Consider the following 13,660-nt stretch of genomic DNA (forward strand, 5'->3'; position numbering starts at 1 on the left):
CCCCCATAATGTCAAAGTGGAATTATGTTTTTCGAAATTTGTAAAAAGTAAATAAAAAATGAAAAGCTGAAATGTCTTGAGTCAGTAAGGATTCAACCCCTTTGTTATGGCAAGCCTAAATAAGTTCAGGAGTAAAAACGTGCTTAACAAATCACATAATAAGTTGCAGGGACTGCAATAATAATGTTTAACATCTCTGTAAGGTCCGTTTAACATCTCTGTAAGGTCCCTCAGTCGAGCAGTGAATTTCAAACACAGATTCAACCACAAAGACCAGGGAGGTTCTCCAATGCCTCACAACGAAGGGCACCTATTAGTAGATGGGTAAAAAAAAAAAAATACATTGAATATCTCTTTGAGCATGGTGAAGTTATTAATTACACTTTGGATGGTTTATCAATACACCCAGTCACTACAAAGATACAGGAGTCCTTCCTAACTCAGTTGCCGGAGAGGAAGGAAACCGCTCAGGGATTTCACCATGATGTCAATGGTGACTTTAAAACAGTTCAGAGTTTAATGGCTGTGATAGGAGAAAACTGAGATGGATCAACAACATTGTAGTTGCTCCACAATACTAACATAAATGACAGAGTGAAAAGAAGGAAGCTTGTACAGATAGAAATATTACAAAACATGCATGCTGTTTGCAACAAGGCACTAAAGTAATACTGCAGAAGATGTGGCAAATCAATTAACTTTTTGTCCTGAATACAAAGTGTTATGGTTGGGGAAAATCCAATACAGTACATTACTGAGTGCCACACACCATATTTTCAAGCATAGTGGTGGCTGCATTGTGTTATGGTTATTCTTGTAATTGTTATGGACTGGGGAGTTTTTCAGGATAAAAACAAAAACAGAATGGAGCTAAGCACAGGCAAAATCCCTAGAGGAAACCTGTTTCAGTCTGCTTTCCACCAGACACTGGGAGATTAATTCACCTTTCAGCAGGGACAATAACCTAAAACATGGTTTCCCAAACTCGGTCCTGGGGCCACCCCTGGGTGCACATTTTGTTTTTTACACTAGCACTACACAGCTGATTCAAATAATCAAGCTTGATGATGAGTTGGTTATTTGAATCAGTTGTGTAGTGCTAGGCCAGGACCGAGTTTGGGAAACCATGACCTAAAAACCCAAGCCAAGTCTACACTTGAGTTGCTTACCAAGACACCATTGAATGTTCCTGAGTGGCCGAGTTACAGTTTTGACTTAAATCTGCTTGAAAGTCTATGGCAAGACCTGAAAATGGTTGACTAGCAATGATCAACAACCAATTTGACAGAGCGTGAAGAATTTTGAAAAGAATAATGGGCAAATGTTGCACAATCCAGGTGTGGAAAGCTCTTAGAGACTTACCCAGAAAAACTCACAGCTGTAATCGCTGCTAAAAGTGATTTCTAACATTTATTCACTCAGGGGGTTGAATATTTATCTAATCAAGATATATTACATGTTTTATTTTTCAAATGTTAGAATTGTTCTTCTACTTTGACATTACTGAGTATTTTGTATAGATTGCTGACCAAACAAATGTCAATTAAATCCATTTTAATCCCACTTTCTGAAGGCATTAATGTTTGCTTACTCCCTAACTGTAAAGGCCATCTTTACCATGTACAGTATAGTTTAACATTTACCATAATCACTCTCACTCTCACATCACAAGATCTTTTCCAACCTGCGGTACCTCTCCCTCTTTCATGGCCCCGGGAGGGTAATTACAGTGAAATAAAGACTTGGTAAACACTTTGAAGGGCATTTCAAATGAAAGCTTAGTAAAACTAGCTTTTTCCAGAACAACCAAGTGCATCTATAGAGAGAGAGAGAGAGAGAGAGAGAGAGAGAGAGAGAGAGAGAGAGAGAGAGAGAGAGAGAGAGAGAGAGAGAGAGAGAGAGAGAGAGAGAGAGAGAGAGAGAGAGAGAGAGAGAGAGAGAGAGAGAGAGAGAGAGAGAGAGAGAGAGAGAGAGAGAGAGAGAGAGAGAGAGAGAGAGAGAGAGAGAGAGAGAGAGAAGAGAGAGAGAGAGAGAGAGAGAGAGAGAGAGAGAGAGAGAGAGAGAGAGAGAGAGAGAGAGAGAGAGAGAGAGAGAGAGAGAGAGAGAGAGAGAGAGAGAGGCTCCTTTTCGCTTTCATGGATTACGGGGCCTTAATCTCATTAAAGTGCCCAGTGGTGTACCTCCCGCGCTGCTCCGCCCCTCCCTCCCTTTAATCAGTCCTGAGACTACACTACTACTCATCTCAGATACCAGGGCTATAGGATGGCCATTCACAAGAGGCAAGGCAGCCCGTCGCATTCAAATGGGGAGGGCAGGCCGACGAGGCCGTTGAAAGGCACATAGGGAACATGAAAGCATGTGGCCATGGGTATGGAAACTGAGCCTGGTCTAGGTGGAGGAAGGCTTTGTAATTATAGAGCTGGTGGTAGGGATAGGGTTGTTAACTGGGCTGCAGGAGCTGGATGGTAGAAATGGCTAATTGCCAGAGGATTATACCCCCCTCCCCCCAATTATTATCTAGAATGCATTTAACTGTGCAAACAGGTGCACTCATACAAAACTAGAAACAGGCCGATGTAACATGAGACACTAGGAGAGGCACACACCGACCGACACACACACACCTCTGCCTTGACTAAACCAAGTCCACACCGTTGCATATTGAAAAGGCCTCTCTTTTTTCCACCTGTTTTGACATGTTGTTTGTCTCTCTACAGCAGCTGTTCCTGTTCCTGCTGGAGGGGCAGACAGGGGGCGCTGTGGCCCAGCAGGGCTGTATCAGTGCAGAGCAGCTCCTGGTGGAGCTAAAGGCCGGGGGCATCCGACCAGAACAAGAGGAAGCCATCAAACAGGAGCTCCGACACATCAGCTCCCTGGACCTGCTGGACTTCCTGGCGTACCTGCCCCTCTTCGTCCTCATCCACAACTCGGTCATCGCCAACCCACTGGATGACTCCAGCAACCTGTGATGTCATCGGCTACACAGACTTGACCCCTATCTGTCATTACCTACCACACACTGTGGTAACAGGGTTCCAGGGACCCCTTTCTAAAAAGATAGCTAATGCACTTAAAGCAGTTTTTTAGATGTGTTTTTTACAAGTTTACTTTTTATGTAACTTGGGAGCACTTTTCATGTAACAAGGTCAACCTTCTGAGACATTTCTTCAAATGGGCTTTGGAGACACCCTTTGGAATATGCATTTATAAATAGCCTACCCCTTTGCATTGGGTGTCTAAGCTTGAGAATGGTGCTGTCTATGGTACTGAAATATGCAGGGATTTTCAGTTGCGGTTCATGCTGAATCAGTAATGCACTGAATAGGGACATAACACGTTTAGACTCCAGTTAGACAAGGGATACACAATTGTTGCTCATGGGGGGCCGAATCCTAAAATGCAAGATGCAGGTGCAACTTCGAACTTTTGCACAAATCAAGCATTGATTCAATGCATGATTTATGCCAAACCTTTGTGCGGGTTTTTCAGATAGGGGAGTGGGGGGGTGAATATAATGGCTCTCCACCGCTTTAGTAACTGAGTAATGTGGCATTATGAAAATAAAATAAACGAAGCATGGCCTAACCTAAATCTCCTATGTGTTTTCAATCATCTTCCTCAGCTTTAGGTGAGAGGGTCCAGCAAGAAATTACAAATTAGATATGGCAGTTCTCTCTTTAATGTCTCTCACGCTTGACAGAGTCGGGAGGAAATCATTAACGCACTATGACAGGCGGTCACGGAATTGTTCGGACCATTCATTGCTGTTTTTGGGTAGCTGTGTCATAGAAATTCTATAAATCCTAATAAGGGTACCAAAGAGGGCTACACATATTGCCTGTCGTTTTTGTGTCTTGTGCCCTTCTTGGTAAGCTCTATTTTTATTTTACCTTTATTGTAGCCCTATCCTGCAGTCAAATGACCAAATCGCCCTCTAGTGGCCTCATGGGTGGAATGTTATTATTTTTCATAATTAATAAACATTATTTCTTTTTTTTACACGGAAATCCGGTGTTTCTATGTCAAACGGTTTTGTTATATTTCAGTCTTCTGTGATGTATATGAAGTATAATATTTGGATGCAAACTCAAAATGTTGCCAAATTATTCGTTTTTAAGCCCATAACCGTGTGTGAGGTGTATACTTTTGTTTCAAAGGACAGTAGATTTGTTTAAGACTACCAAGAAAGACTCTGTGTGACCCTGATTTAGCCCACAGCAGTAAAAGGTTAAGAGGGAGTTCCATTGAGACCAAGGTCTATTTTCCAAGGGAGCCCAGCATATACACAATTTACAAAATACAATATAATACAAATAGGCCTATACAAAATTACAAACACACTCAAGAAAAACAATCACATTCCTCAGCAAAGAGGTCCCCAATCAACAATTTGAACTCCCCTTGAGGCACCACATCCAGGGGACCACATCCAGTTGGGAACTTTGTAGATTGTTCCATACATGGGGTGCAAACAAACTAAAAGCAGAGACTAAAGGGATTTCCAGAGTTAGCCATCGTTGAGACCGGGTATGGCACTGTAACTCGTTTGTCTAAAGGTTATTAATGATGTTAGGTACGGACAGAGTTTTTGTAAGAGAGCTTTATAAATAAAAAGAGAGCAATGAATCGACCTACAGTGTGGTCCTCTGTAGCTCAGCTGGTAGAGCACGGCGCTTGTAACGCCAAGGTAGTGGGTTCGATCCCCGGGACCACCCATACACAAAAAAAAAAATGTTATGCACGCATGACTGTAAGTCGCTTTGGATAAAAGCGTCTGCTAAATGGCGTATTATTATTATTCAGAAAGTATTGGGACCCCTTTTATTTTTCCACATTTTGTTACGTTACAGCCTTATTCTAAAATGGATCAAAGAAAACATTTTCCTCATCAATCTACACAAAATACCCCATATTGACAAAGCAAAAACAGGTTTTTAGAAATGTTTGCAAATTTATTAAAAATAAAAAACAGAAATACCTTAATTAAATAAGTATTCAGACTCTTTGGTATGAGACTCAAAATTGAGCTCAGGTGCATCCTGTTTCTATTTATCATCTTTGAGATGTTTCTACAACTTGATTGGAGTCCACCTGTGGTAAATTCAATTGATTGGACATGATTTGGAAAGGCACACACCTGTCTATATAAGGTCCCACAGTTGACAGTGCATGTCAGAGCAAAAACCAAGCCATGAGGTTGAAGGAATTGTCCGTAGAGCTCCGAGACAGGATTGTGTTGAGGCACAGATCTGGGGAAGGGTCCCAAAACATTTCTGCTGCATTGAAGGTACAGGCAGAATCCTAGAGGAAAACCTGGTTCAGTCTGCTTTCCAACAGACACTGGGAGATAAGTTCACCCTTCAGCAGAACAATAACCTAAAACACAAGGCCAAATATTCACTGGAGTTGCTTAACAAGACGACATTGAATGTTCCTGAGTGGCTTAGTTACAGTTTTGACTTAATTCGGCTTGAAAACCTATGGCAAAAAAAATATGGCTGTCTATATAATGTATATTGCATATATTTTACAATCCAGTTGTGCAAAGCTCTTGGAGACTTACCCAGAAAGACACAGCTTTAATCGACTCAGAGGTGTGAATACGTATGTAAATGAGATATTTCTGTATTTCATTTCCAATACATTTGCAAAAATTTCAAAAACGTGTTTTCACTTTGTCATTATGGGGTATTGTGTGTAGCTGCGTGAGATAAAATATTATAATTGAATCCATTTTGAATTCAGGCTGTAAGAAAACAACATGTGGAATAAGTTAAGGGGTATGAATACTTTCTGAATGCACTGTATATCTGCAAGAAAGTGATAAATAAGTGACTGTTTGAAATGGGGTCATATAAACATTGCCTTATTTATATTTTTACAGATAACATAAAGTGAATTCTGTCTGAAATAGTCATGCTATAATGGGCATAGTTTATCAGACCAAATTTCCATTCTGGCTCAAACAAAGCAATCACTCCCACAGGAACTCTATGCTTAACTGTTCTGCCACATTCATTTCAAATGTTAAATTTTTCGATTTGTAAATAAAAGGGAACACATCTGCAAATAATGTAAACTGACTTTTCTAACTACACTGTACAGCTTTAGTGTGTCTGTGCGTCATAGGTACAACTGCAAGCAATTCGCTTCTCAAATCCTTCTCAAATGTCTGTTCAATGTGAGAAACAAAATGAAAAACAACTGTTAGACTAATACAATGCGTACTGTTACGAATTATTACTATTCCTAACAAGACAACGAAGTGATGGTCTTTACCCGCCATGGAGACTTATAAAGGCTACTTCCCCCCCACCAAAAGTTCCCACGCTGAGTGATATTGTTTACTACATCATTATGCATATAATTCAAGTCATACCTTTATTGTCATTCATGCTCTTATTTTTAACCGAGTAGCTTTGCAAAAGTGTAACCTGCGTCAATTCAGAGCTAGGAAATATTGGAATAACGTGCTTAAGAGGAGCCCTGACACGCACAACAGGATAACACAACTACCACATTTTCAATTGACAATCATTGATTTAAATGGATGTGGTCAATAGATTTGTATAGGCATATATACTAATTTAATTTAACTTGTAAGCCAAGGTTGGATTAGTAGGTCTATGCAACATGCACTTGGATATCCGCGTCATGAATCGGAACGGGCTCCAGCGTCCTCATATAAACATTATGACAAAATAAAGATCTTAATCTTTCACGAAATAAAGACATAGAAGAAAACAGGTTCTAGAAACTCAATTTCTCCATGGCAATAGAATGTAAACATGTATATTGCGCCAAACATATCCAAATATCGCCTACAACTCAATTCTCAGCGCAGCATATTGGACGACTCCACAGGCATTGATCATTCGCGACTTTAAGTCATTCCTGTTATCTCTAGAGCATCCCGTATATTTATAGCGCTGCATTTCGTCCCCCTCTGACCATGGATAGGGTTGGGAGCATTCCTGAGTTCACTTATGGTCCCACTAAGGTAATCTTAGGAGATATTCCTTTTGGCATACTGTAAATGCCTGTGCATAATGTACCTAATAAAGCATAATTATTTTAATTATCTTCAAAGGAATTCTGTAGAAGCAGCCTTTATTTTCAGACTCTGCAGGCCTGCTGGGAGGAAGCATATTACAATAAACAGGTAAGATTCATCCCACAAAAACAGTAACCACAGAAAAAAATAGATAGATTTAATCCCAAAACAAGAGTTTTATTTCAAGACAGTTTAGAGAAGATGGTCATAAGAGTTCTTAATATCACTTGCAAATTGTGAGACATGAGCAGTTGTGAAATGTTGCGAGAGGCCCTTCTGAAAGCACATTATATGGTCTTTAGTGGCACGGTCTCACACCTTACCTCATCTTGCAGAAGAAGCTAATGGTCCACTATCTGCTGCTCCAGAGTCGAGGCCAGGTCTCGCCCCATGTCACCATGGAGCACATGAGCGACTGGCTGGTGTCTCAGGGCAAAAAATCCCTTAGGGAGAGGTGAGTACCACGTCAGCTCTCACCTTCACTGCCATTCTCTGTCACCAGCAGCACTCCAGGAGGTGTGGGTAAAATAAACAACAGATAAATAGAAAGCCAGGAAAGTTGAAATGCTTTGTGTTTTGTTTGAAGGGTGTGGAAGGAAACCCTGGAGGAGGGGAACGAACTCGCTCGGCTGGTAAGAGAATGAGAGTTAGAGACTTAGACTATCAGTCAGTGAGCTCCTTTCTAGCCTTTCAACAACTAGTTAGTACAGCAGAATATATCTGTTGTGAAATTACACTAATGGGACTTCCTGTTTCCTACGGCAGACCTGGGAAGTAAACACCTGCCTAAAAATGATTGACATGGAGCACAAGGCTGTCTGCAAGCTCCGCCGCTCTATGCACCCCACCTCTCCAGCTGGAGCTGACATGTGAGTTCCATGTACTGCCCTGCATACGGCTTGCTCCATTCATCTACACATCTGGAGCCATGCAGAAAGAAACTATGGCAGTGTTCTCTGTGTGAACATTGCACATTGTTTAGCTTTCTCTGGTGCTTTTTGTTGATTTCAGCGACCCCAAGGTCCACATCATCGTGGAGAGAGCTGTGAGGAGCATTCTGGACAAGCTGTCCAATAAGCCCTGTAGCAACCTGCTCAGCCCATCCCAGGTGGTGGTGGATCTGGTGCCCAGGATCCTCCTGGCCCTGTGGCTTCAGCCAGAGGAAGGCCATTCAGATCACCCCATCCTCCTAAGCGGGATGGCTGTGAGTATGGTGGTGGCCGTAGGGGAGAAGCTCTCCACGTTGAAGGCCTCTTCTCCTCACACCCCTTTCTCCCGGGCTGCTGCTTTTGACTCTGTGAGGTCGATCCTCGGGAGAATCAGCCAGTCCTTCTCCCTGGATGACCTCAAGACCCCTTTATTTATGAGCTCTGTCTGTGCCTTTGTGGCGGACGAGGTGAAAAGCTACTTCCAGCCTACTGCAGACACCCTGCGAGTTCCCCCTGTCCTAGTGGTGGCCTTCTCCGCCACACTACCAGCTGATATCCAAGCAGGTGAGTAGCACTCATAGAAAGCACTCTGACAGATGCCTTTTATCATGACATCCTGGTGCCTTGTAGTAGTAGAGCCAATCAGGATTTTAATTGTCACCCCTAACACAGATGCAGACCAGGCTTCTTCCCACCTGGAGGTTGTGGAAATCCCCCATAACACAGAGGCAGACCCAGCTTCTTCCCACCCGGAGGTTGTGGACATCACCCCTAACACAGAGAAAGACCCGGCTTCTGCCCACCTGGAGGTTGAGGGATTCACCCCTAACACAGAGTTTGACCCAGCTTCTCCCCACCTAGAGGTTGTTGACATCACCCGTAGCAGAGAGGCAGACCCGGCTTCTTCCCACATAGTGGTTTTGGACATCACCCCTAACACAGAGGCAGACCTGGCTTCTTCCCACCTGGATGTTGCTGACAAAACCCGTAGCACAGAGGCAGACCCGGTATCTTCCCACCTGGAAGTTGAGGACATCACCCCTAACACAGAGGCAGACCCGGCTTCTTCTCACCTGGAGGTTGTGGACATCACCCCTAACACAGAGGCAGACCCGGCTTCTTCTCACCTGGAGGTTGTGGATATCACCCCTAACAAAGAGGCATATCTTGCTTCTTCCCACCTGGAGGTTGTGGACATCACCCCTAACAAAGAGGCACACCTGGCTTCTTCCCACCAGGAGCTTGTGGACATCACCCCTAACACAGAGGCTGAGACGGCTTCTACCCACCTGAAGTTTGTGGTCATCACCCCTAACACTGAGTTAGACCTGGCTTCTTCCTATCAGGAAGTTGTGGAAACCACCCCTAACACAGAGACAGACCCGGCTTCTTCCCACCTGGAGCTTGTGGACATCACCCCAAACACAGAGGCAGACCCGGCTTCTTCCCACCTAGAGATTGCGGACATCAATTCTAACAAAGAGGCACACCTGGCTTCTTCCCACCTGGAGGTTGTGAACATCACCCCTAACAAAGAGGCAGACCCGGCTTCTTCCCACCTGAAGGTTGTGGACATCAACCCTAACACAGAGGCAGAGCCAGCTTCTTCCCACCTGGAGGTTTTGGACATCATCACTAACACAGAGGCAGACCTGGCTTCTTTCCACCTGGAGCTTGTGGACATGTCCCCTATCACAGAGTCAGACCCTGCTTCTTCCCACCGTATGGTTGTTGACATCACCCATAACTCAGAGGCAGACCCGGCTTCTTCCCACCTGAAGGTTGTGGACATCAACCCTAACACAGAGGCAGAGCCAGCTTCTTCCCACCTGGAGGTTGTGGACATTATCCCTAACACAGAGGCAGACCTGGCTTCTTTCCTCTTGGAGGTTGTGGACGTCACACCTGAAGAAAAGCCTCTCATGGTGGCCGTCTACGCCACTCTGCCATCTGATATCCAAGCAGGTGAGTAAGACTTATAGAAAGCACTCTGACAGGTGCCGTTCATGATGATAACATGTAAAGTGTTGGTCCCATGTTTCATGAGCTGAAATAAAAGATCCCATTCAACTGGCCAGTGTTTAGAACCTACGGTTTGCATTTATTTACATTCTGTCCCGCTTTTGTCCCTTTCCAGAGGATGTTGCTGTGGTCACCCTGGACGTCACCCCTCACGTCACCAAGGACGTGACCCTGGATGTTCCATGCAGGGCGAGGAAAGGGGCAGTCCAGCGTTTTTTTTGCAGGCTTTGGAGGGCAGTGTGCTGCTGCGCTTGCCACAAGGAAGAGGAGGAACAATATTAATTATTCATTAGACCAGAAACAGGATTGAACCATAGACCATTAAATTCTTTGCAATATGGAGTTTGTAAGAAATAAACTTTTTGTGCGAATGGAACATTTCTGGGATTTTTATTTCAGCTCATGAAACATGGGACCAACACTTTACATGTTGCGTTTATATTTTTGTTCAATGTAGTTATTAGGTTGGGAGATTGGGATATTATCTGGGCTAGCTAAAGCCAACTTCATGGTTAGTAGTATTACAGAGAAAAATAACAAGACAAATTTAAACATCACAAATCTGAGGGGGCAAGTGACCCTGTGCCCCCTTTGGGCGTGACGTCTCTGCTATCAACCACATCATTCTGTCTCCGTGAATATTCAAAACAGACACATTCATTCAGGTCTGGTACTGTTCCTACCATGTAGATCAGGGATGGACAATTCCAGTCCTTGGGGGCGGAGTGGTATCACACTTTTACCGCACACTCTAGGAGCTCAGATGCAATAATTTAATAACCTAATAACCAACGTTTCGACAGACAAGCTGTCTTCATCAGGGTATCCTGACGTTGGTTATTAGGTTATTAAATTATTGCTTCTGAGCTCCTAGCGTGTGCGGCTCTCCTTTTCTTTTTCAAGTGTTCTACTCCGATAGCCAGCACCTCGCCTAAATAGGTGTGCGTTTCTTTCACCTCCATATTAATCTGGTACTGGTCCTACCATATAGATCAGGGATGGACAATTCCAGTCCTCGGGGGTCGGAGTGGTGTCACACTTTTTCCCCATCCCTAGCAAACACAGCTGATTAAAGGTATTGCATTCTAAACTGAAGCCCATGAGTATTTGATCATTAGAGTCAAATGTGTTAGCTGGGGCTGGGGAAAAAGTGTAACACCAATCAGGTCCCGAGGACTGGAGTTGCCCATCCCTGATATAGATGCTCTGTTTGCAGGCATCGAGGGATGTGGTGACAGTGGAGACAAGGGAACACACATAAACAGCTTTGTCCTTTTAGAAGGTCGTCATAATCCTTACATAAATATGATATGTATGCAAGAAATGCAGAGCCACTTCCCAAAACATATTGACAGAGTCTAGTATCTAGTAGTCTAATCAATTAGATTTCAACCCCTTTGTTATGGCAAGCGTAAATAAGCTCAGGAGTAAAAATGTGCTTAACAAGTCACATAATCAGTTAGATGGACTCACTATGTGTGCAATAATAGTGATTTTTGAACGACTACATAATCTCTGTACCCCACACATACAATTATCTATAAGGTCCCTCAGTCGAGCAGTGAATTTGAAACATAGATTCAACCACAAAGACCAGGGAGGTTTTCCAATGCCTCGCAAAGAAGGGCACCTTTTGGTAGATGGGTACAAATAAAGCAGACATTGAATATTCCTTTGAGCATGGTGAAGGTATTAATTACGCTTTGGATGGTGTATCAATACACCCAGTCACTACAAAAATACAGGCGTCCTTCCTAACTCAGCTGCCGGAGAGGAAGGGAAACGCTCAGGGATGTCACCATGAGGCCAATGGTGACTTTAAAACAGTTAGAAAGTTTAATGGCTTTGATAGGAGAAAACTGAGGATGAATCATCAACATTTTAGTTATTCCACAATACTAACCTAATTGACAGAGTATGCACTCACTAACTGTGTCGCTCTGGATAAGAGCGTCTGCTAAATGACTAAAATGTAAATGTAAAAGAAGGAAACCTGTACATGCAGTGTGTTTGCAATAAGGCACTAAAGTAAAACTGTAAATAATGTGGCAAAGAAATGAACTTTATGTCCTGAATACAAAGCGTAATGTTTGGGGCAAATCCAACACAACACATCACTGAGTACCACTCTTCATATTTCCAAGCATGGTGGTGGCTGCATCATGTTATGGGTATGCATGTCATTGGCAAGGACTAGAGACTTTTTTAGGATAAAATAAACTGAATATTATAATAATATGCCATTTAGCAGACGCTTTTATCCAAAGCGACTTACAGTCATGCGTGCATAATTATTATTTTTTGTGTATGGGGTGGTCCCGGGGATCGAAAAACTACCTTGGCGTTACAAGCGCCGTGCTCTACCAGCTGAGCTACAGAGGACCACAAATAGAGGCGCCTGGTCTAAGGCACTGCATCGCAGTGCTAACTGTGCCACTAGAGATCCTGGTTCGAATCCAGGCTCTGTCGTTCAAGGGACGTTTCACTTCTGGGTCCATCCTTGTTCGTCCTGATCCTACTCGTCCCTTCGTGGTAGAGGTGGACACCTCAGACCCCAGAGCAGCGGCGGTCCTTTCACAGCGGAACGAGGAGGACAAGAAACTGCACCCATGCGCCTTCCTCTCCAAGCGGTTCTCGCCAGCGAAATGCAACTATGATGTAGGCAACCAGGAGCTTTTTCCAGTAAAGTGGGCTCTTGAGGGGTGGAGACACTGGTTGGAGGGGGCACCTCATCCTTTCGTGATCTGGACGGACCATAAGAACTTAATCTCCATTCAAGAAGCTAAGAGGTTGAACGCTCGCCAGGCTAGGTGGGCTCTGTTTTTTAACAGGTTCAACTTCACACTAGTGATCCAACAATCAGAAGGCAGACGCCCTGTCCCGTCAGCACGATGTCTCTAACGAGGAGAGGGACTCCAAGCACATCATCCACAGTTCCCGCATTGTGGCCCCCGTGATGTGGAGTATTGAGACCACGGTCCGACAAGCCCAGAACCGAGAACCTGATCCCGGTGGGGGTTCCGCATTCAGTCCGGTCCCAAGTACTACAATGGGGACACACCTCTAAATTGTCTGGGCACCCAGGGGTTAAATCAGACACTGGAGTTCCTGAGGCTGAGATTCTGGCGGACCAACATGACTGAGGATGTGAGGTCCTTTGTGACGGCCTGCTCCACCTGTGCCAATAGTAAATCTTCACGACAGCGACGGGCTGGATTGCTCCAACCTCTGCCCATCCCCAGCCGGCCCTGGTCCCACCTGTCTGTAGACTTTATCACAGGGTTACCTCCATCCCAAGGGCTGACCACTATCCTGGTGGTCGTCGATCTGTTCTCCAAAGCAGCCCATTTCATTGCTTTGCCCAAGTTGCCCTCAGCGAGGGAGACTGCTAATCTCTTGATTACCAATGTCTTTTGACTACACAGACTTCCCCAGGACATTGTCTTGGATCGTGGGCCCCAGTTCATGGCACGGTATTCGAAAGCCTTCTGCTCCCTGTTGGAGGCATCGGTGAGTCTCTCCTCGGGGTTCCACCCACAGTCGAATGGGCAGACTGAGCGGGTCAACCAGGAGCTGGAGAAGTTCTTCCGCTGTTTTGTCTCTTCTCAGGACCTTCAACTGTAGCAAGTTCCTCGTCTGGGCGGAGTATGCTCAC

The 13,660-nt window shown here is 44.3% G+C and overlaps 1 protein-coding gene across 1 annotated transcript in view; it reads left to right on the plus strand.

Moving 5' to 3' along the window:
• LOC311140313 (uncharacterized protein) overlaps positions 1–3,999 on the plus strand; it is a 41,239-nt gene extending 37,240 nt beyond the window's left edge. Inside the window, exon 15 of the mRNA XM_084175319.1 lies at positions 2,718–3,999. Within this exon, the coding sequence (XP_084031445.1) occupies positions 2,718–2,808 (91 nt within the window). The 3' untranslated portion in view covers positions 2,809–3,999. The remainder of the gene's footprint in view (positions 1–2,717) is intronic.
• Positions 4,000–13,660: the final 9,661 nt, after the last annotated feature.

Source organism: Coregonus lavaretus (genome assembly GCF_964263955.1).
Source record: "Coregonus lavaretus genome assembly, chromosome: 13".
In the NCBI taxonomy this organism is placed as follows: Eukaryota; Metazoa; Chordata; class Actinopteri; order Salmoniformes; family Salmonidae; genus Coregonus; species Coregonus lavaretus.